Source organism: Elephantulus edwardii, unplaced genomic scaffold (assembly GCF_000299155.1).
Source record: "Elephantulus edwardii isolate Elephantulus edwardi_28Jun2011 unplaced genomic scaffold, EleEdw1.0 scaffold00075, whole genome shotgun sequence".
Taxonomy (NCBI): domain Eukaryota; kingdom Metazoa; phylum Chordata; class Mammalia; order Macroscelidea; family Macroscelididae; genus Elephantulus; species Elephantulus edwardii.
In genome coordinates this window covers 15,422,796-15,447,655 of record NW_006399825.1, presented here as the reverse complement: position 1 = coordinate 15,447,655, position 24,860 = coordinate 15,422,796, and the positions used below count along the sequence as shown (strand labels likewise).

Here is a 24,860-nt window from a genome sequence, read left to right as displayed (position 1 = left end):
GGCGCAGGATAGAGCAGGGTTTAGGGCTGTTGTGCATAGGGTCGCTATGAGTCGGAAACGACTCGACGGCACATAACAACAACAACAACAACAGTATCTTTATTATTTTGCTTGCAAAGTTTGCATTATTGAAAACTTGAGATAACAATAAATCTGGTCAAAAGTTGAAATATATACCTCTTATAGCGAAAAGTTATTATACTTTTTTTAAGGAAGTATTTTTTTTTCATAGTAGAAAAGGAAAAGGGGGGGGATCCCAACCAAACTCATCTAATAGCTTGTAGAATAAATTTTAAACCAATTTGTATTAAAATTGGGTTTTTTTAAAAAAACACACTTGATTGCCTTAGTCCTGCACATTGTTATAGATGACTACTTCTGTCTTGGACGGTTGCTCTCTGTGGGTCTCGATCTCCGTCTCACTTATCTGTCTGACTGCTCCTGTGTCTAGAGGGTTTGTAAGTCCTGGAGACTGTGCTAATACTTTACAGTTAGAACATTGTTCTGTATTATTGAGTTCTTCATTTAGGTGCATGCATTTTGTCCAAGAGCGATCATTTACTTCTTTTTTTTGAGGATGCAGCTCTTGTAGTTCCACCTCTGTACATTCTACAAGTGCCAGCTTGTGTTGTCAAAACTGTGGGTCAGCCAGACAGACTAGAAACTGTTTCCTCCTCCTTAGTGTTATGTGTGCTTTTTAAAACATGTGTCACTCCTTTGTCCGGTAGAACTTTATGAGTCAAGGATTTGGCCAACAGTCATTAAAACTTTCTCATTTGTAATCTCTTGATCTTATAAAATCCCATTATAGATAAAAGAAAAATAAAGTTGAACAGAAAAAAAAATTCTGATGAACAAAAATGAATTTCAGCATAGCTTCAGAAACTCCCAGTCAGTACATTTCAGCATTGTATCTGGGATGCTACTTGAAAGGATGGCTGTTCGACTCTACAGACTGCTCTGAGGGACTAAGATGGACTGTCTCCCGCCATATAGATTTCCACCTTGGAAACTCAGCAGAGGGTTGCTCTGAATTGGAACCGACTTGATGACAGTGTATTGGTTCCCTTCAACCACCAACTTTTCTTCTCCTGCGCAGAGACTTCACTAGCACGGGACTTAAAATCCCTTAGGAGTAAAATAACTTGAAAGGGTTACAGCCTTTAGTACGACCATAAACTAAACAAAGTCCCAGCATCATACCACTATTTACATTAGCAATTCTAGGGTTATACAATTAATTTTTCTGGATTTATCCTTTTTTCTCCCTTTCATTTCAATTAGATGGTCAGGAATCCTATTTGTCTTATAATAGACAAAATATATATGTTTTGTGGCATTTGTTTTCACGCCCTTCACTCTTCTAAATATTGAATATGTTTATTGATTTTATGACTAAAGAGATTGAAAACCCAACCTTTCTGTAAACTTTCGTTAAAATTACAACTTATAAAGAGAGAAGGGGTGGGGGAGGGGAGAAAGAGAAGGAGATGACTCTTATGTCACCACTTTATCCCAAAGATTGTAGATAGATCAACTTGGATGCCTGAGATGGGAAAAGGCTTAGATGTTCTTTCTCAGTAGGTATATCTCACTGTCTCTCGCTTTTTTTGCCCCTTTTTCACAATTATGTAGATTTCCTTAGGCTCAGTCTACCTACTGTTAACCTCACATCTCAGTTCCATCCCTTCCAGTAGTTGGGGGTACACATCTGAGGCCTAGATTTCTTCTGCCCCTTGTGTGTGTATCAAAATTATATTGTAAAAATAGCTGTTTACCTGTATCTATAAACTTAAATACTGTCCCCATCTTCGTGTTAATTTGAGGCTCAGTGAACAGAACCTTCAGTTATACACTAAACATGACACCTTCTCTTGAAAAAGTAGAGATTCAGTGCTTAACTGATCAATGAAACAGTGGATATAGACTAAGAGCTATTATTGTTGTTGTTTATTGTACAGTGGGAACAAACTCACAGCTGACTCTATAGTGAGTTTTCCCACAGGAGGCGATTTCCCCTCATTCTCCCAAGAAGCAGCTGGTGGATTTGAACTGAGTGCCTTTTACCATTAGGACATCAGAGCTCCCCAGATAAATAGCTAGGAAAGTTAATTTCTTTGTGACTTTCTCCCTCATTCTCAACAAATACCGAGTCATTTCTGTTTTGCTTAATTTTGGTTAAATTAAATCTGATTTCAAGATCTTAATGCAAAGTCCAGACCTTGAAGCAACATTTTCATAGAAGTTACCATAGTTTACTGTCTCTTGCCAGGTCACTGAGGGACAAAGGGAGGGAAGGAGAGGGCCCTGCCCTGCTCCTGTGAGCGTGTATTCCTACATCAGGCTGCTGCTCAGGGCGGTCCCCTGCCCTGCTCCTGTGAGCGTGTATTCCTACATCAGGCTGCTGCTGTGGTTTAGTGTTATTGAGTTGACTACAACTCATAGTGACCTTTGAAACAACAGATCTGCCTAGCTTGCACCGGCCTCACAATCTCCAACAGACTCGAGCCCGTTGTTCAAGTTACTGTGCTGAGGGTCAGTCACTAGCTTGTTGAGGATCTTTTATTTGTCTGACTCTCCACCTTTCACAGCATAATGTCTTCTCATAAGGACTGGCCCCTTCTGATAACATGCAAAAATAGATGAGACAAAATTTCACCATCCTTTCCTCTAAGGAGCCAGATTGCACTTCCTCAAAGATGTGTTTGCTCTTTTTGGTGGTCCGTGAGTCTTTGCCAACCTGCATTTCAAAGGCCCCGATTCTTTGGGTATCTTTATTCATTGTCCAACCTTTGGATTCATAGGAAGCAACTGAAAAATACTGTGGTATTTTCAAACACACCAAAGTCTTTAAGCTGATATCACTGCTCTTTAGATCTTTGGAGGGGTCCTTGGGCAGATCTTCCCAGTGCAACAAGACTTTTGATTTCTTGACTGCTGCTGCCATGAATGTTGATTGTGGATTCAAGTAAAATGAAATTGTTGACAACTTCAATTTTTTCTCCATCTATCATGATGTTGGCTCTCGGTGCAGTGGTGTCAATTTTTGTTTTCTTGCTATTGAGAAGTAATCCATATTGGAGGCTGTAGTGTTTGATCTTCTGCAATAAGTGTTTTAAGTCCCTCTCTCTTTGTGCAAGCAAGGTCATGTCATCTGCATTATGCAAGTTGTTGAGGAGTCTTCCTCAAATCTTGATGCTGTGTTCTTCTAAACCAACTTCTTGAATGATTTTCTCAGCAGACTAACTGAATGCAGATGGAGGAAGGATGCAATCTTGATGCACACTTCTCTCGATTTTAAACTGTGTAGTGTTCCCTTGCTTTGTTCAGGCATTTGCTTCTTGTTCTATAGGTAGCTTTCACATGAGCACAATTAAGCATTCTGGGATCAAATTCTTCTCGAGAAATTTAAAATGCAGCTACATCAGGCAGAAAGAGTGAAACTCTCTAGTAGCTGGTTTGGTATTGTTAGTTGGTTATTGTTTTTTTCTTTTTTATAGAGCAAATGAAAATGTATTTTCTCTTTTCCTTACTGTTACAAGTACACCTTTTATTCCTTCTTTTCATTTACTCCTTTTTTAAAAAAGTCTCTACCTTCCAAATACAAAATACTAACAGCAATTTCAGCTTAATCTAAGAGATGGGTAAAGGAGGACAGGACTTATCTACATGTCACTTAGAGAGCACGAGTGTGGATTCTTTCCTTAGTGAGACGGATTCACCTGGATACAGCCACAACGCTCAGCACATCGCTGTGGTCGCCCGTGAGTTTTCCAGCCACTCCTCAGAGGAAGAGGACCGAAGTTGGAAGCCTGAAAGTAAAGAGAAGGTAGTCTGCTCATTCTCAAGATCTCAGCTTTAATGAGACCACAGTGCAGCCAGTTGTGCTAACTAAGTATGCTTGAGAAGAGTCGTGTCTTTGTGGAGAATTATGCCACACTCTCTGCTCCATTGCCCAGCAGCCGATTCTTTAGGATAGGTCTTTAGTGGAAACTGCTTGAAGATCGGGCCGTACATGCAGCAAATAGGATTTGGGTTAAATGGTGACATTTGTTTCCAAAAGCATATCGGTGGAAGCCAAGCTTTCAGAGCATGTGTTCATTAAAGGTTTGAAGTAGAGTGGGAAGCAGTAAATAAATAATAATAAAAAAGGCCAGTGGGTTCTCTTGTGTGATGGGCTTTTGTTCTTATGAATTGGAGACATTCTCTGAAAAGTTTCAAAAAGAGTTTGGGGAGAATATATTTGCTTTGATCCAACATGTGGAGTGTTCCTTGCTACAAATGCCCTTTAATTTAGAAGCACTGTTGAAAAGTCTGTTTGAAAGTACATAAAAATGTAATATGTAAATAAGTTCTAATTAGTTATTCCAATTATCTCTACTTTGCAGCTCTGTTTCTCTGCCCATAATGTGGCCTGTCAGAGTCCGGCTTTGGCTCCCTCCAAAAAATGTGTTTTTGCCACAGTCATTAGTAAGAAAACACATTTTCTCCCCTCCTCCTGTTGTAAACTTCACAATGATAAAGTGAAATCCCAGATTGTGTATCTTTATGAAGAAGTGTTTCAGAAAGTCTTAGTCATGATTTGCTTGTATGAAATTAAAGAAGGTACTCTTGCAGTTAATTGAAAGAACGGATGTTCCCTTCCTCAAATAATGGAATTGTTTTTTGGGAAATGAATCTCCATAAGACTTTTGTTTAACTTGAAAGTTGTGTAGCATTGCTCGATGGTGTTGTAATGACAACAATTATAGAATCTTGTTTTTCTTGCCCTCAACAGGTTGCCAGAGATCCATAGGCCTTTCCAACGGGAAGGCTAAGGTGTGCAATTACAGTGGCTGGTACTACTGCAGCAGCTGCCATGTGGACGACAGCTTCCTCATCCCAGCTCGCATAGTCCACAACTGGGATACTTCAAAATACAAGGTGGGTATAAAAATGGAGAGACCTCATTGCAATGCAAGCTTCCCTGAGTTTCTAGGCAGACTATAAAAAAATGACATAAAACATTCATTAGCAAACTTAATTCAGTTTCCAGAAAAGCTGCAATATCTTATCTGTTGTCGTTGTGTACCATTGTGTCAGAACTGACTCAGAGCTGACCCTCCAATGGGTTTTTAGAGGCAGTTAATCACACAGGAGGACATTACTTGTCCTTCTCTGGAGGCGCAACTGGATTCAAACCATGTGCCTTTGGCTTTGCAGCACAGCTTCTTATCACTAGGCCACCAAAGCTCCCTGTATCTTGTCTGTTGTTGTTATATGCTGTTGTGTAGACCCCAGCTCATAGTGACCCAGTGTACAACTGCTCTGAACCCTGCTCTATCCTAAGCCAATTTCATTATCTCTGACACACCTACCCTAGTTACCCCAATCACTAAATCAATCCATCTCATTCAGAGTCTTCCTCTCTTGCACTGTCCCTCCCAAGCATGAGGTCCCTCTCCAAGGACTGGTGCCTCCTTGCAACATGCCCAAAGTATGGCAGATGCAGCTCTGGAATCCTTGCTTCCAAGGAGCAGCCTGGTTTCACCCACTTCAAGATGGTCCTATTTGTTCTCTTAGCTTGTCTAATACTACTTAAATATCATCTCATAGCTTAAACCCTTCTTAATTATGTCTCTTGTTAATTTCCTATTTTAAGATAATATAGATCAGTTGTTTTTCTTTCAGTTATGTTCAAACTTTATTAAAGTTGAGTTCAAAGGGATAAAAAGATTGACCTGCCACTAAAGTTGGATACATGAGATGGCTTTGTAGAATGAACCTAATATCAATAATTTTTTTCCATTTCTTTAGGTCTTATACTGTGATACATCAGTTTTTAATTAACTGCACATAGTATGAGAATTTGATAGAGCGAAGCCTCTTTTATTATTTGTTTTAGATTTAATATCATCTCTAACATTACAACATCTTGAGAGAGTAAAAATGGGAATATAATACCTGCCTGAGTGTGCTGGTGGTCAGTGAAGGGGAGGATTTCTACAATTCAAGTTATTTCTTACAAAAGAGCACTCCTGCTCATATGGAAGTCAGCCTTCCAGTAGTCCTAGCCCTATGGAACTGGAACCATGAAAGAAATTATAAAGACTTCTGGGCAAGGGTCCTCTAACAGAGCCCTGGTGCACTCAGCTACCCTCAGACCTTCCTGCAGACCCTGGCTTATAAAATCAGGCAGAAAATGAGAAACATAGATTCATGCTAACATCTTTGCAAAGTAACTGCTACCAACCAAGGAGGACATCCAAGGAACTCAAAGAGAAGACTGAGCAGCTGTAAATACACAAACTAATGAAAAAGGAAAGGGAGGTAGAGCATTGTAGCGTTCCAGTTTAAGAGAGAAGAGTAAGAACCAGCAAAGAGCCGACTGAGTGGCCATTGAGGTAGAAGCAATCAGGTGTCTGACAAGCCAAGTGAAGATCAATTGTGACAGATGCTGATAGGTCAAATGAAATGAGGACTGAAAATGAACCATTTGATTTAGTTCTGTGGAGGTAATTAGCGACCTTAATGAGAGCAGTCTGAAGTGGTGGGAGCAAAGGTCCAACTGGAGTGGGTTCAGCAAGAAATAGGAAGAGAGAAATGAGAGACAAGAAGAGACAATTCTTTTGAGAAGATTTTCTGTGAAGAGACAGAGAAACGAAAAAGAACTAGAGAGAAAGTGAGGGTCAAGTTAGGTTTGATTTTTTTTTCCTTAATGAAAGAAATAACAGCCTGTTTTTAGTTTAATAGGAAAGATTTAGGAGAGAGGTAAGAATTTCTAAATGGTGTGGCTGAGTAGATGTGAAGGATGAGATCTTGATGCAATTGGAGGGTCGGCCTTTTTTTGGAACAGAGAATGGGAGGAAAGGCAGTGTTGTGAACACAGGTGCAACTGGCAAGTGCTTGTGCCAGGAGCTGTTCTGTATACTTCAGCAGGTTTCAACAGGTATTTGCTTAATATCTGTGATCCTAAAGTAAATAAAAGCCTAGCCTCGATCAGCTTGCTTCTGTACGTTTTCATAGAGAAAACTGAGGTCGTTCTATCAACGTGTTTGCATGTTCTTGCTATTTTCTTTTCCAGTTGCAGAAGATGCATCTTCCCTCTTAAGAAAGTTATATTCTTTCTGTATCTTCTCTTAGCTCTTGTTCCACTGGATTTTGAGATTTGACCAAATGAACCAGATCCTCCTCAAATTCTCCTGCCTTGACTTTGATGACACAAGCTCTGATTCTCTTCTTCAAACCCCTCAGTTGTTTTTTCTGCTTCCTTCCTTCTCCTGCCTACACATTACATAATAGGATTCCCTAAGCTCTGTTGGCCTTGTGGCGAGAAACTGCACTTCAATCCCGAAGGCACATGGTTCAGATCTACCAGCTGCTCTACGAGAGAAGGATGGGCAGTCTCCTCCTCTGTATTTAACTGTCTCTGAAAACCTGTGGGAGGGTCAGCTGTAGGTTGGTTCCGACTCGACGGTCCACAACAACTACAAGGTTCATACTGAACTTTTCTTTCCCCACTTTATACTCCTTTGATTAGCTTTTCTTCCTCCCTGTTACAATACTGTCAGGACTCACCAGGCAGATGATGCCCATTCAGATCTCCACCTTCAGTTTGGATACTGAAATCCAGATCCGTTTATTAAACTACCTAGTAAGTACTTCAACTTGAGTTTCAACTAGGTCTGTTTAAGATGCGTGGGCTGTTGTTGTTTGGTGCCATTGAATCAACTACAGCTCGTAGCTTCTCTGAACCAGATTTGACCTTTGTCCTATCCTGCACCATCCTTTATTGTGTCTGATGTGCTTCAGCCTATTTTTATATCACTACATCAGTCCTTTGGAAGGAGGAGCGGCATCCACTTCCGTAATAGCTTGCCTCTGGAAACCCTATGAACCTGGAGAGAGGAAGAAAGGCGCCCAAGCGTCAAGGACTCTCCTTCATAGGGTCGCTATGAGTCACCTACAACTTGACGGCACTTAACAACAACAACAACATGTCAGTCCTTACTATGCATCAGAAAACTGGACAGTGACAAGGAAGAATCGAAGGAGAATTGATGTCTTTGAGCTATGGTGCTGGAGAAGAGTGTTGAGTATACCATGGACGGCTAATAGAATAAACAAGTTTCGTCCTGGAGAGGGTGAATCCAGGCTGCTCCTTAGAGGCAAGTGTTCTGAAGCTCTGTCTGACATACTTTGGACATGTTACAAGGCTGGGTGTCCGTGGAGAGGGATGTCACGTTTGAGAGGGTGGATGGAAAGTGCTGGAGAGGAAGTCTTGATGAGGTAAACTGGGGTAATGGGGATAGATGTGTTGGAGACAATAAGATTGGAACAGGATTGAGCAGGGTTTAGAGCTCTTCCACATTGGATTGCTATGAGTAGCAGAGGACTCAATGGCATATAACCACAACAGTGTCGACCCATCATGTTGAGATCATCCTCTCTTTCTTTGACCCGCCACCTTTCCTAGTATGATGGCTTTTCCCAAGGACTAGCCCCTCTTGAAAAAAGAGCTACATTGGCCTAGTGGAAAGGAAGTTATGCTACCAAGCCAAAGGTGGGTGATTTTCATCTGCAGCTCTCAGCAAGGTTCAAATTGTCTTCCTGTCAAACATTCTTCTAGGTGGGATAGCACTGGTCTGTGCGTTGCTGTACAGAGGTAACTCGTGGTTGCTGTGATGTTGAAGACCGTGACAGTGATATGCCAGTTGTGGTAATGGGTACCCATGGTGGACAGTGTTGGCTGGAGCTTCCCAACTAAATCAAGCCTGGAAGCAGGAGTAGCATCCACTTCCGAAATGGCTTGCCTCTGGAAACTCTATGTACGAACAGTGCTCAGGCCGTTTGTTCATAGGGTCACTATGAGTCGTCTACGACTCGACGGCACCAAACAGCAACAACAGCCTCTCTTGATGAAATGCCAAAGTATGAAATGTCATCATCCTTTCCTCTAAGGATTGTACTTATTCCAACACAGACTTGTTTATTTTTTTGGCAGTCCCGATGGGGTATTCAGCATCTTTCTCCAACATCACAGTTCAGAGACCTCAATTCTTCTGTCATCTTTCTTCATTGTCCAATTTTCAGAGGCCGAGGAAGCTATTGAAAAGATCATGAATTGCGTCAGAGCAACCTTAGGCTTTAGACTGACATCATTGGTGTGTGGATGACAGTTCAGTTCTGACTCATGGTCACCCAAGTGTGCAGAGTTGCACTGCCCTATAGAATTTTCCAGGCTGTAGCCTTTCAGATGCAGCTTGCTAGGTTTGCCTTCTGGGGTACCGCTGGGTGAGTTTAAACCCACTTAGGACCTGCATTTGAGCACTTGATCATTTGTATGACCAAGGGACTTCTGTGGATTGGCTGTATACTTTGTACAATGGTCAGGCTTTGTGTCAGTAAATTACAAGAATTTGGTAAACCTAGGAATCTAACCTCCTCTGGAGTGGCAGCGTAGGCTTAAGATGCTGATACGATCCTATGTCCTGCCGTGTAATCGAGTTCTCTTTCCTGATCTAAGATCTACTGCTTTCCTGGCTTGTATAATACTTAAAGGAAAAGAAGAAAAGAAAAAGCCCTACCATCTTATTTTATCTTGGCTAATTTTTTTACTCTGTCTTAGTCTTTTTTTTTTTAATTTTGTGTGCATGTACCATCAAATCAGATCTGACTGGTACAGGAGGATATTGCTACTCCTTCTCCGGCAGAGCATCTGGTGGATTCGAACCGTGTACCTCTGGGATTGCAGTGCAGCTTCTTGCCACTAGGCCACCAGAGCTCCCCTACTGTCTTAGTCTTAAGTGTTTTAACTTTAGAATGGAGATAGGAATATATTTACTTCTGAAGGTTGCTGTCTATTTAAATTGATGGATGGTCCACCGAAAGTACAGCAGAGTGGCACACAGTAAGAACTCAGGGAAAGGGTCCGTCTTACTGTGATAGTATATGAGATAAATGCCAATCCGTTAGTCTCACATGTCAGACCCTTTGTGATTGCTGCATGCTTTTTTTTTAAAAAAAATTTTATTATTATTTTTGTGTGTGTGTACCATCAAATTGGATCTGACTGATACAGGAGTGGATTATCCCTCCTTCTCCAGCAGATCATTTGGTGGGTTCAAACAGCGTACCTCTGGGATTGCAGTGCAGCTTTTTGCCACTAGGCCACCAGAGCTCCCTAACTCCATGCATTTTTTAAGGAGTGCTGGTAGTGCAGTGGTTAGCTTCTTGGCTGCTAACCGAAAGATCAGCAGTTGGAACTCTCCCATCGCTCTTGGAAAGATGTGGCGGACTGCTTCCATATGGTTTAGAGCCTTGGGGTCCCTGTGGATAAATCCTGCTCTGTTCTGTAGGGGAGCTGTGACTTGTAGTCACCTCCGTGATAATGGGACTCACAGCCCTGCCTTTGGAGCCACTTTACTCCTGAGCCCTGCCAGCCTCTTGCTTTTTAAGGATGCATTCCTCCCTGCTCCCCACTCTTGCCTTCACTAAGTATGGCAAATCTAAGACCCACCTTAATGCTTGTTTCCCCTCCTGACTTCCCTTCCTGTCTACAAGGCAGCATTATCACCTCTCCTCTGTGTCTCGTGCTCAACACTTAGGCTAGAAATACAGTTGTCATGTGTGTATTAGGTAAATACGGATTGAGAAGGAAAGAAAGCTTGCTGAGTTCCATTTATATGGTGTAGATTAATCTGTTTGGAGCAGGGCTTAGACAGCGGTGCACAGAGAACAAGTGGGTGAGACCTTGCGGCTCTGTGGACTGGGGAGAGCTTGAACTGCAGGACGTGCCTGAAGGGTACGTGCCAGGGAACGGAGCCAAAGCAGAAAAGGTAACACTAAATAAGGGACATGGAGGAGGAGACTCAGATCTGTTTGCACTGAGTTCTAAGAGCCACTGAAGTCACCGGTTTCACCAGCCCTGACATTTGTGATCTCTTCATAAATCTGGCATGCCATGATCATCATTCAAGGAACAAGGTTTGATTGTGAGATAACTGATGGGTGATTTTACATTCACTCGCTTTATCCACATGGCACACGAGGGACATGTCCTTTGCCAGGCCAGCCCGTCCCATGTTCTCGGTGGATCATGAATTATTTTAGAGGCAAGGACAGTGCTGGCCGATTTTATCTGGATCATCTCCTGCTGCCATTAAGTAGCTCTATTCCATTTTAGTCCGGTGTTTGTCTGTCTTTGCTCAGACACGAGGTTTTACATTAGTGCTCCTAATTGTGAGAATCAATTCAGAACTATCAGTTTCCAAGACCAGACATCTTTCTATTAGATCTGCCTGCTGACCTTAATAGCAAGTACGTGACTGGCTTGAATATCAGTTTAAAAGAGTGGAAAAAATGGTTTTGCAGAGCAGAGTGAAATACGTCCTCTTAAGCATGTCCTTGTCTGCTCGCTGGGGTAATAATAATCCTAATTATTTTTAAAGCAAGATTTCATTTCTTTTCCAGTATACATCTTGCAGATCAAATTGAGCTTCAGGATTACCCAGTCTCTAAACTCTGTTCTCAAATTCTATAGCCATTTTCTAAAGAAACTCTCTTTGAAGATAATGTTCCTCTCTACCCTTCATTCAAAAAAATCAAGAAGACAAAGATGTGGTTGGGGGCTCAGACTTAGCCTCAGCTCTTCCTCAATAGTCCCTCTGGGGCATGCCTCTTTGGGTTTTTTCTTCCTTTTCTTTTAGTGTCCAAGGTCGAATATTCACATTCCATTTAGCGAGGGGTTTTCCATGTTACATAAAACATTTCCTATCTTGACATCTTGAGAGGCATTCAAGACAAGCTCTGTTGCCCTTGCATAACTGAAAAATAGCTAGCTGATGAGGGAAAAAAAATCTCTTGAGTAGAATCATTTAGAAATTTCAAGAACAAATCATCTTAAACTTAAGCTCTCCTTATTCTCTGTCCATTAACCCACAGTGCCTGTTTAACAGGAACAAGAAGTATTATAGTCAAGTTGAATTTTGTTAAGACTTGAGCCCTGATTTTTCACAACAAGAATAAGAAAAAATATTGAGAAGAAGTATTATACCTGATGAGTGGTTATTTTACTGTGGTTAGATTTAGAAATGTTTTCTCTTTCCCCCTGATTTTCTAATTCTTTAAATTTTCAGTGATGTGATTTTTATTTTTATCATTTTACAAATGTTTTACCATTCTGGGAACGTCCGTTAATGACTCCTTTTATTACTGTGGCCTTTGGTTTCACAGTGCAAATCCCCATAGTCTGTGTTACCACAGACTAAATATTAAGAACAGTATTTTTTTTTAATTGCGATTTTAAAGGGAGCTCTTTTGGTGGAGAAGGAGGGACAATCTCCTCCTGTACCAGTCAGATGTGATTTGATGGTACACATACAAACAAACAAACAAACAAACAAAAAACCAACTTGCGATTTTAATGAAAGTTTATAGAGAACTTGGATTTTCATTGATTTAAGAACAATAGTTTTTAAAAAAGACAAACAATTCCATCAAATCGGATCGTATGGGAGATTGCCCATCCTTCTGCGGAGCAGCTGGTGGCCTCAAACCTCATGCCTTTGGGATTGCAGTGCTGGTTCTGGACACTAGGTTACTATTGTTATCATACAGAATATTGGTACATATCTAATGGGTAAAATTAGAAATAATTTATCTAATTTGTAAGTAAATATAGCATTTACATTTTAGAATGGTTATCTTCTTGGGAGTTAAAGCATATTTTTATTTTGTTACAATTTTGTTTCTTTATATGCTGTACTTTAGAATTCTAAGATACATTTTATTTTCTAAATTTTACATTTTCTAAATGAAATGGATTGATACAGTAACTGGGACAGTGAGAGTGTATGTCGGATATCAGACTGGCTCAGGACAGGGTAGACTTCAGAGTTAGTTGCTATGAGTTGCAGGCAACTTGATGGCACATAACAATTTTATTTTCTAAAAATGTATTTTATTTTCTATAAAAAATATATTTAGAACATAAATATCAGAAATTAACCTTTTCTTAATTATAATTTTATAATTCTTGTTGGTTTGATGTAGTAACTGGGGTAAGTGTGTCAGAGACAGTGAATTTGGCCCAGTACAGATTAGAGTTCAGAGCTGTTTTACATAAGGTTGCTGTGAATTGCAAGTGACCCGGCGGCACATAATAATAACAACAACAGCAATAAAGCTTAAGGTTCAAAAAGTATAAAAGGGGAGCTCTGGTGGCCTAGTGGTAAGGAGCTGCAACTACAATCCCAGAGGCGCACGGTTCGAATCCACCAGATGCTCCACCGGGGAAGGAGGGACAGTCTTCTCCTGTACCAGTCAGATCTAATTTGACGGTACACTCACACAAAAATAATAAAATAAAAATTAAAAAATTTTTAAAAAAAGTATAAAAGAGCAGACTGCCCTTTCCATTCTCCTTCTTATAAGAAACCAAACCACTCTTCCAGGGATCTGTTAAATACATGGGTGGTTAAATAAAAAAATGGCAACGGGTGATAGAATCTTGTGTTTGACGCATTTCCCATTTACAGCAAAAAATAGGACAAGATATCCATAGATCTGAGTTCTAGCTGTGTCTGGTTCTACCATAACATGACCATGGGCCATGACTATGACATGACCACGGACCATTAAATCACTTTTCCAGATTCAATTTTCTCTGCTATTAGTCCCTTTTCAGCAGGAAGTAGCTAAGAGAATACGCCATCCCCTTTTCCTTATGAATCAGGGTGAAGTCTCTCTCAGGGAGGAGTGGTAGGAATGGCAAAGGACACACCGACAAAGGAGATTAATCAGAACTGACTTTGACAAGCACTGTGGCAATTGGACAATTAAAATAGACATTCGGATGGCGGGGAAGAAGAACAAACTGGGGAGAAGGGTGGAGAGAATGGTGCGGCAATGAAGGAGTGAAAGCCCAGAATCCCTGTGAATGTTCACTGAAACTAATAAAATTTAATAATAATTTTAAAAAAAAGAAAGAAAAAGGAATTTTCTCTGTTATTAAATGTAGATTATGAATTAGCTCAATATTTCTCAAAGTTATTCCATGGAGCATTAGCAAGTTCCCTGTCTGTTAGTAGATGTTACTCTAAAAGAAGATGCCATAGGAGAGTCACTGCTAAGACAGAAGTAGAAAGGGTCTGTTCTGAGAGAATGCAGTTTCAAGTATGCAGCTTGGGGGGAAAAATGGAAAATGAAAGCTGCCTCTTCCTGAAGCTGGTAAGCAGGGTCCAGCCTGGGTGTCAGCTCCACTTATACTCCTCTGACCCCAGCCTCATACATTCTATTCTGTACAACAATGAATAGCTGTTCTTTCTGCCATCAAATGGGTGTTGAAGTGGCTGAGTCAAGCCGGTTTTCTTTAGAACAAGATTTCTCAGAGTTTGAATATGCTATCATGCAGCATGTACTTTGAAACACCCAAAGGAGAGTGTGGGATGTAGCATACTATTGGTTGGATGGCCATATCTCACTGCATTTGTTCCCCCTGGAAAACTAGTATTCCTGGTGGCATAGTGTGTAATGTGTTTGGCTACTCACTAAAAGGTTGGTGATTCAAATCCACCAGTTGTTCCACTGAAAACAAGAGGCACTTTTCCTCTCCTAAAAATTTGCACCTTTTAGAAGGATGACTGTGAGTTGGGATCAACTGGATGATGGTGGGCTGTTGTTGTTTGTTGTATTATCTGGAACATTAGTGAAGAGACATTGAATACATTATCTTTGTGAGTCCCTGTCATCCCAAAATTACGTTCACATCTATTTTATTCTGAAACATTATGTTCACCTTTAACAATAAAATTGGTTGTGTTTTAAATACTTGCTACTATGCCCACCACCATCACAAAATGAAGATAAAGCAAAACAAACACCACCTGTTGTCAAGTCAATGCCAACTTCTAGTAATGCAATAGGAGTGAGTAGAACTGTCCCCTAGGATTTCCAAGACTATAAATCTGCAGACACACAGACTGTCATGTGTGTCACCTGTGGAATGGCCTAAGGATTTGAACTTATGACCTTTTGGTTAACAGCTGAGTACTTTGCTCACTGTGCCAACACCATCTATCATCTCCAAATTACTGTTTTTAGTTAAACATTCCTGTTACTCTTTTACTTTATAACCTGGGACTCTATGTGTGTGTGTGTGTGTGTGTGTGTGTGTGTGTGTGTGTGTGTGTGTGATGGAACATGCCAGAATACCATCCCAGAATTAAATAATAGTTCTCAGAATTCAATTAACCTAAACCTGAATATCTGAAAATTTTGTTTCAAAGAGGTACCTGTCTCCAGCATCGCAAAACATGCGTTATGTTCAGATTTACACAGTCTTAATGTTCAAATCAAATGTCAAAAAGATTTTTATTTATAAACGTATGTTGGCATTTGTACCTTAGATGCAGGTTTTAAGGCCTCAGCAATACACAACTTACTATTTTGTGACATTGGGTCCATTTTGATTCATAGCATCCTTATCCTGTTCTTATTGGTAGGTGCTGTTGAGTAGAGTATGATTCATTGCAACTCTGTGAACAACAGATCTGAGTCTTGTCTTATCCTGTGCCATCCCCACTATCTTATACACGCGAACCCACTGCTGCCGTGACTGTGGAAAGCAACTGATTGCGTGTCGTCCTCTGTTTTGCTGACATTCCCCTCTTCCAAGCACTCTGTTCCTTTCCAAGGAGGAGCCTCTCCTAGCAACACGTTCAAAGTATGAGAGATGAAGTTTTGCCATCCTTGCCTGCAAGGTGCACTCCAGCTGCACCTTTCCCAAAACATACCTGTTAGTTCTCCTGGCAAACCATGGGATATTCAAAACTCTTCTAAACACCATAACTCGAAGACAGCAATTAGTCTTCTGCCATCCTTATTCATTGTCCAGCTCTCAGATGCATAGCAAGTAATGGAAAAGACCATGTTCTGAATCAGGCACACCTTAATCTTCAAACTGACATCATTACTCTTCAGTATTATGGAGAGGTCCCTGACAGCATTGTTGTTGTTGTTGTCATGTGCCATCAAGTTCTCTGCTATTCGTAGCGACCCGATATTCAGTAGCTCTGAACCCTACCCTGTCCTGAGCTATCTCACTTTCTCTGACAACGCCTGTCTCCATTACCTCAGTTACTGTGTCAGACTGTCTCATCCAGGGTCTTCCTCTTCTGCACTGTCCCTCCACCCTTCCAAGCATGATGACCTTCTCCAAGGACTAGCCCCTTTTGGCAACATGCCCAAAATATGTGAGACTGAGCTTCAAAATCCTTGACTCCAAGGAAAGACTTGTTGGTTTTTTTTTTCTCTTCCTTTGAACAACAGAAGAGAGTTTGCGGGCTTAGTGGTAAGGAATTATGCTGCCACCCCAAAGGCACGCAGTTCCAATCCACCTGCTGCTTTAAGGGAGACAGATAGGCAGTCTCCTCCTGTGCGATTTATAGCCTCCAAAAACCTGCTGCAGGGTGAGCGATGTGTAGGTTCTGACTCAACTGGAATGAACAACAGTGAACAGCAGAATGAAACCCTGCTCGCTCTATGCCGTCCTCAGAGCTGTGGCTGGATTTACGGCCACTGTTGGCAGCCACTGTGTCAGCTCACCTTGTTGAGGATCTAAGCGCCCAAAGATTGGCAATTTGAAATGACTGGCCTTTCCATGCAAGAAAGATGGGGCGATCTCTTCTCATCAAACTGTATAACCTTGGAAACCTATAGAGAATTGTCATGAGTTAGAGCGGACTCAGTGGCAATGGGTGGGTAACTACTGTCCTATAGTAACCCTGTCGAATAGGATGTAGCAGCCCGTAGGGTTTTTAAAGTTGTAGCTGTTTACAGAAGCAGACCTCACATCTTTCTACTACATAGTGATTAGTGGATTCAAAGTGATGATTTTTCTTATTAGCCACCAAGTGCTTCACCATTACATTATTGTTGTTGTTGTTGTGTACCTTCAAGTCAGATCTGACCCACAGCTGCCCCTCCATCAGGTTTCTGAGGTAGTTAATTGTATGGGAGGAGATTGCCCATCTATCTCCCTTGGAACAGCTGGCGAATTCAAACCACATGCCTTTAGGTTGCCAGCACAACTTCCTACGACTAAGCCACCAGAGCTCCCTATATCTGCTTAGCTCATTAATAACTCTGTGTAGATGGTGCCTTAGACATCACTGAAGCAAACTCTTACCGTTTTAGTACTGTCTGTTTATGCAGACCAATGTCTGTGCTGCTGTCCTGCTCCTCTCTCTGCTTTTACTGTCTCTTTTGACTTCCCCACCCCTTGATTTTGGACTTAAGTGCCACCTGAAAAGAGAAACCTTTTTATGCCTGGGAGACTGGCCAGTGCCCTTTGTCCTTCTGTTCACCTACTAAAAGGTAGCATTGTTAACCTCGCCCAGCCGGGCCCTGCCTCAGTATAAACACTGCCCTGTGGAGCCCGAAAGACTAATTGAATTGTACAATACATCATTTCTCAGCAACAGTTTCAAGTGGATTGTGCTTCATTTCCCAAGACACCATCTGTTTTTCCCCCTCATTTATTTAAATAGAGCAAATATTTAAACATGATAAATACAATATTTAAACCCAATTCTGTCTTTCCTCATGAACTGTGAGCTTCATGTGGACCAGGCCATGCCTGCTGTCTCATGGATCCGTGTCTATGTGGTTCACATGTAAGGGAGAGGAATATTTAGTCCTGTCACCTTGGAATAACTTCTTTCTGGCCTGGGCAAATGTTCAGGGGCTTTGGCTAATTCCTGATACATCTTTGTGAGCTGGATTTGCAGAGATTATAAAGGAGAGCTACTTCTCACTCTCTGCAATGCTGCAGGACACTGTAGGATCACATGAATACAACCCCCCACCTTTCAGTCAGTTCTTCGTGATTGTAAAGGCGGAGCAGAATTGCCCTGCAAGTTTTCTAAGACTGAAACCATTTATTTTTTAAATGAGCCTCAACGTGTTTGCCTTCTTTCTTTGTTTATTTCTCTTTTATATTGGTTTGTTTACAGAGCTCATATACATTGTGTTTCACATTATCCTTCATTCACAGTGTTTCATACAATCATTCCCATTCATTATTTTATAAAATTTATCACCATTGAACTATGCCCACCTTGACTGTCTTTCCCGTTCCCTGCCAGATCTGCTGCACTTCCTTTACTGCCGTTCTTCACCCACCAAATTGTGCAGCCTTATGCTTTACCCCTGTCCATCCTTACTCCACTGCTCGCTTCCTCCCCTCCCCTTGGACCCTCATACGTGTTTTACTAGTTATCTTTCTATTTCTACAATAATGGTCTTATGTAGTATTTGTCCTTATGAGATGGAGTTAGTTCACTCAGTATAATGCTCTCCAGTCTTTCCTAAGTTATGTAGTAAGTTTTGAAATCATTGCTCCTGATTGCTGCATAGTATTCCATCATGTGACTGTTTCACAATTTCTCATTCCCTGCAATTGTGTTTGGGCATCTGGGCTGTTTCCATGTTCTTATGATTGTGAATAATGCTTCTATGAACTTTGGTGTACAAATCTCCATTTATATCTCAGTTCTAGTTTCCTCAGGGTATACTCACGCAGTGGAATAGCTGGGTCATATAGAATTTCTGTGTTCAGCTTTTGAAGGAAACACCAATCTGCCTTTCAGCGTGGTTGTCCCATTTTATAATCCCACCAACCATGTATGAGGGTTCCCACCTCGCCACATCCTCTCCAACACTTATTGCTTGCCGTCCTGTTAAATTTGCCACTGCTACAGGGGTGAGATGGTATCTCATTGTGGTTTTGATTTGCATCTCTCTTATGGCCAGTAATTTTGAGCATTTCTTCATGTGTCTGTTGGCCATCCAGGTATCTTCCTCTGTGAAAAGTTTTTCCTTGCCTTTTGCCCAATTGGTAATTATCAGTCTTTTTCTTGTGGAGGCCCTGTAGGATTCCATTAGCTTTTGTTATGAGACCCTTGTTTGAGAAGGTATTGCCAAATGTTTTTCCCAGTCAGTAGGTTTTCTTTTCACCCTGTTGGGAAAAGTTTTTGATGTAAGGCTCTCGGTCTTTACTGAGGTAGACTGCTGTGTTTTTCTACTGCTCAGTGGCTGGTGGCCACCAGCAACAAGCACTTCAAAAAAAGATAGACTTTTATTAGAAAGAAAAAAAAGTGTGAGGGAGCTTTGATGGCGTAGTGGCAAGAAGCTGCATTGCAATCCCAGAGGTACGTGGTTCGAATCCACCAGATGCTGTGCTTGAGAAGGAGGGGCAATCTCCTCCAGTACCAGTCAAATTTGATTTGACGGTACACAAACAAAAATGAAGGGGAAAAAAGTGTTCACTTGTTTGTACTCCTTATAAGGAACATAAAACTTCTGTATAAGCTTTCCCATAAAAGAAAATGGAAATACTGAGTTACATAAATGCGTCTAGGACATTTTCCGTCTATATCACTATGCATTTCGCATTATGTGACTGTGTTGAGGGGCCGCCATCATTGTGGCCTCCTTGCTCCATCGCTGTCCACCAAGTGATGTCAGGTTAACTTTCTAAAACCAGATTCAGCATTACCTGCTTTGTGAGACCTTCCCTAGCCACAGAAGCGTTGATCTCTCCCTCCTTTAAGCTACCAGTGGCCCTTATATTGTGGCAGTTGACTACTGCAGCTTTTGTTTTGCAAATTGACATTTTTGTTTTAAATATTTGTGTGTCATACTTATCAGTAGGCCCTTTGAGGGGAAGGATTATATCCTATTTATCTTCATTAATGGACCCATAGCATAAAACAGAGTAGAATTTCAATTTTTCTTTTAATAAGTCACATTTTATTTTGTTGCATGTTGCACACAGTCGGTCTCATTGCCTCCCTATAGTGAAGGGTAGAAATTTTGGAGAGATTTTACCTTCTGTCATGTTATCAGAAATGGAACCAATTCTCTGTGTCTACATCAACCAATATGTTTCTCCATCAACGAATTAAAATTAAAAGACATATTGCTATGGGAAAGTCTGCTGTTAGGGACCTCTCTAAAGTACTGAAGAACACGGTGTGTCTCTGGAGACTAAGGTGCCTCTGGTACAGGCCATGGTCTTTGCAATCACTTGTTATGCATCAGAGAGCTGGACAATGACCAGGGAGGATAGAAGGAGAATTGATGCTTTTGAGCTTTGGTGTTGGAGAAGAGTGTCGAGGGTACCAGGGACTGCTAAGACAACAAACAGATTCATCCTGGAGACGGTTAAACCAGGCTAATCCTTGGAGGCAAGGATTCTGAGGCTTCGTCTGACATACTTTGGTCATATTGTAAGGAGAGACCGGTCCTTAGAGAGGGACATCATGCTTGGTAGGGTGGAGGGACAGCGCAGGAGGGGAAGGCCCTCTGGGAGGTGGATTGATTCGGTGACTGGGGCAATTGGGATGAGTGTGTCAGAGACAGTGTGATTGGCACAGGACAGAGCAGAGTTTAGAACTGTTGTACATAGGGTTGCTATGAGTCGCAAGCGACTTGACAGCACACAACAACAACATAATGAATTGATACTTAAAAATCCCCTTGGATTTAATCCCCTTTGGTTATCAAAACCAAACCTACTGCCCTCGAGCTGATTACACCTCATGATGAGTTCTGTTGAGTTTCTGAAGTTGTAGATCTTTACGTGAAGAGACTACCCATCCTTCCCCCTCAAAGTACTTGGTGGGTTCAAACTGCAGACTTTCAGGGTTAGCAGCACGACAGCTAATGCACTGCTCAACCAGGGGTCAACGCCTGGTCCATCAGGCGTTCTTGAAACTATGTCTTCTGCATCTTGGGTGCATTATGGTTATAGTGTACTGTTCACCCCTACAAATGACAATGACTTTTTATAATCAGCATTCCTGGTTTTGCTCTTTATGACTTAGAGCTTTACATAGAACAGGTTGAATGACTGGCCAGACGCAACCTATACTCCCAGTTACGCTGATATAAGCACCTTCTTGCTGATCAATGAAGTAGTATTTTGAGGCTGTTCTCTCTGTAGTCATCGAATTGATCTGGATAAAGGTTTTGAGAATCTTCTTATATTCCTCTTGAATTTTATTTTGTATATATACCTTGCCTACTTCTTTTTAAAAAATGGCTATTTTAAAAGGGGATTTAGAATATAGAGATAGATGTTTATGTGTATATATAAATACATAAACTTAGTTCTACAAAGGGCATTGCTGTTGTTGTCACAACTAACTCATAGCTGAACCTCTAGCAGGTTTCCAGAGGCATTTAAACCGCATTGGAGGGGATTGCCCATCTTTCTTCCAAAGAACTGTTGGTGCATTCGAACAAGTGTCTTTGGGTTGACAGTGAGACCTCTTACCAACTAGACCATCAGAGTTTTCTCTTTATAACGATTTTCAAACAATTTTCAGTTCAAAGGAAGTTGCAAAGATAATGTAGAAAGGTCTAGCCTACCTTTCAGGGCAGTCTCTCTCTTTGGTGTTATTTTTGCTCACTTAACTACTAGCTCAAAACCAAGAAATTGGCATTAATACAATGTGTCTGTGTAGTTCTGTATCATTGTATCACATATGTAGGTTTAACTATAAGGACTGCAATCAAGATGCAAAATGAGTGAATTCCTTTTTATGCCAAGGTTTCTTTTACCAAATAAGTTTCTGGAAACAAGAGAAGATCAATCTTATGTTTCATTCATCTATGGGTTTTTCACTGTGTTCAGAAAGTACTATTTTGGTAACACGGCCATGGCTCCCGTTTTGAAGAGACCTGGAGAGCACTGCAGTTCCCCAGACCTGACTGAGGCAGCTTGTTTTGCAGGTGTCCAAGCAGGCCAAAGAGTTTCTGGAGTACGTGTACGAGGAGCCCCTGATCGACATCCAGCAGGAGAACCCCATGCTGTACCTGCACGCCGAGCCCCTGGCCGCCGTGGTGCGCCTGCGCCAGCGCCTCAAGTCACTCCGGGCCTATCTGTTCAGCTGCCGGGCCGCAGTGGCCGAGGACCTGCGCCGAAGGTGAGTCACAGCTGTCAGCTGCAGGCATAGACGCTCCAACAAGCAAGGTCAGCATGTGCGTAGGTCATCAAGAGAACAGAACTGTCAGTCGTCCAAAGCAAAGCAGGACTCGTTTTCCTAAGAGCAAAGACCTGTAGATGTCAAGCAGATAGGATGCAAGGAAAAAGGAGCATCATAGGGGCGGGGGGGACACGGACACTGACTGACAGGCCACTAAATATAACTACCAGCGCGAGTACACGAGCACGGGCCAGCCAGAAGTAATATCCCTGGGGGTCATAAGGCCACCTATCAGCAAATTCGGTTACCCTATGAGGCCCTACCACTTCAACACCTTTTTTTGACATTTATCCCTATGTTCCTCTCCGGCATAATTAAAGTTCCATAGCTCAGTTGGTCTCTTGGGGATATAGTATTTCTTCCTAATAAACAAGAGGTAGGGGTGGGCTGGGATTCTTCTGACTCTTCCTATAGTCAATCAAATGCTGCTGGATTCAACGTGAGCAGTTCCTGGGCTAAGTTGGATTATATCAATAGACGATGGTCTCTGATTCAGTTTGAGAGAATCACTTTATATATGTACATCTGCTGATCAACAGCGCCAGCCGGGAGGACCAGCAGTGAACTTGGCCAGGATACAAACATGAGGATGTGTTCTTGTGCACATCCTGTTAAAGCACCCATGGGAACCCTAGTCCCAGATGACTGTTAAAGTGAGGGAGCTTGAACAAGTCCACCAGTGCCATGAATTCACTCAAGCTACATTTTAACTATAGCATTTAAAACTGAGTTATGTCCTAATTTTTTAAAAAACAGTTTTATTGATAATTTTATCTTTAAAAATGTGTTTGACACACACATGGAAGCAATGTAGCATGCATTTCATATAATACTAACGGGTAGGTAGGAGCTGTGGTGGTGTCTGCAGTGAGTTGTGCCTCTAACCAAAAGAGTTCACATCTCTGATGATTTGAATCTTCAAAGCAGCACAGTGGGAGAAAGATGTGCAGCCTGCCCAGATGTCAGAAATGTTAGAGTAATGTCAAGCTCTGGAACACTGATACCACTCTAGCACTGCTAATAAGTGAAGTGGTATTGTTCTGGGTATCAATTGGGAACTGACTCATGGTTGGCCCTCCCACATATTTTAGAGACAGTAAATTGCATGGGAATATATTGCCTGTCTTTCTCCTATGAGCAACTGATGGATTAAAACCATATGCCTTTGAGTTGGTAGCACAGTTCCTTACCACTAGGCCACCAGAACTTCCTAGGGAGGTATTGTTGTTGTTGTTGTTAAGTGCCATTGAGTTGTAGATGACTCATAGCAACCCTATAAATGAAAGACATGAACAGTTGTTTAACTTTTCATCGTTTAGAGGCAAAATTCAGTATTTCTATATCATGGGAAAAAATAAGCTGCTGTTTTGCAACAATGAGTGTTTCTAAATTCATCTTCCAAGAAAGTAACAAAAGGCATATATCAGAACATTACCTTTCTATTTGTCCAGGATATTTATATATTTTTTATTATTCATTTATTGTATTTTATATAGTTTTATATAAGGAAATTGCCTCAATGAAATAATGGCTCTCTGTTATTAATGCCATCAGTATGTTTGTGAATATCTGCCCTTTCTCTCTAAAAAACACTTTTCATAACTAAGTATTCAAAATACCCTACCATTTTTTACCCAGGAGAGTACCACCTCGTTTTTATAAGGAAGCAATGACTATATTGATAATTACCACTGAGTCACAGAAAAGGCCCGTTAGTCAACATCTGGGTTCTGGTTTCTCAAGATCAGTAGACAAGGAATCATTTTGTCTCTCTTGCTAATTTAGAAAAGAGAGCTCAGGTGCACGGGTGTGCACACATAAACACAGACACACGTGTATATGACAGCAGACCCATGACTGCCAAGCCAATTCTCCTTGTCCCTCCATCATGTTCCCAAAACTGGAAGTGTTAATAGGACCAGACGGCCTCATCTTTCTCCCTCATGGTGCCTTGTGAATTTGAGCTTCCAGCACATAATCTCCCATGCCACCCGAGATCCATTTCTGTATATATCTATAGACAGAAGTAGATAAATAGAGATTATGTATGGGTATATGTATGGGATCTGTCACATAGCTCCTTCAAAGGGTGAGGAAGGAGAGGGCACCACAGAGTACATTATCGGTACTTAGTTCTCTCACATGCCTTAATCTGGCTCTGCTAAGATAGCTCCAGTTTATATTTTTCTTTCTCACCATGAAGAACAGTTAGATACTCTCCATGGGTCTTTCCAACATGACTTGGCTCTTGGCTCTTAGCTCACTTTATGCTTCTTAGCATCAGCTCCCTCCAGGCTCCTGTCTTTGATTTTTTTTCTCTCTTTTAAATTCTTTTATTGAGTTGAGACAAGCAAAATGTAAATACCCCTTCAACATTAACTGAAGGCTGCAGATCATGGATTCCGGACCCAAGATATTAAAAGATTAAGGCTTTGCCCTTAGAAGGTTTACCTGAAGGCTGATTTAAAGAATCCTTGGTAAAGCATTTGATTAAAAACTCAACTGCCCAAGATGTTGGCTATTTCAACACACTGGCAGTGACTAAGTAAGGTCACTATGAATCCAAATCAGTTGTATAGCAGTGACACTTTTTGGTTTAAGTAGCGTTTTCCCCATAGAAGTTTCTATTTGTCATTAATAAAAATAAATGTGTTTGAAATATTTTATAACAAATGACTTTTCCATGCCAAATGATAGGTTCAAATCATATTTTCCATATAGAATCAACCCAAAACTTGGTACATAATGCTTGGAACATGAAGCTGGGCTTAATATTCAACTCTGGAATTCTGTTTTTCAAGTTACCATTGGCACAGACTCTCTTTCCAT

General features: G+C 41.2%; 1 protein-coding gene across 1 annotated transcript in view; it reads left to right on the top strand.

Annotated features, from left to right (window-relative positions):
• The window catches only part of PLEKHM3 (pleckstrin homology domain containing, family M, member 3), a 205,490-nt gene that overhangs the window by 55,875 nt on the left and 124,755 nt on the right, over positions 1-24,860 (top strand). The window contains exons 3-4 of the mRNA XM_006889130.1: positions 4,778-4,923; positions 21,778-21,971. Of these exons, the coding sequence (XP_006889192.1) occupies positions 4,778-4,923; positions 21,778-21,971 (340 nt within the window). The remainder of the gene's footprint in view (positions 1-4,777; positions 4,924-21,777; positions 21,972-24,860) is intronic.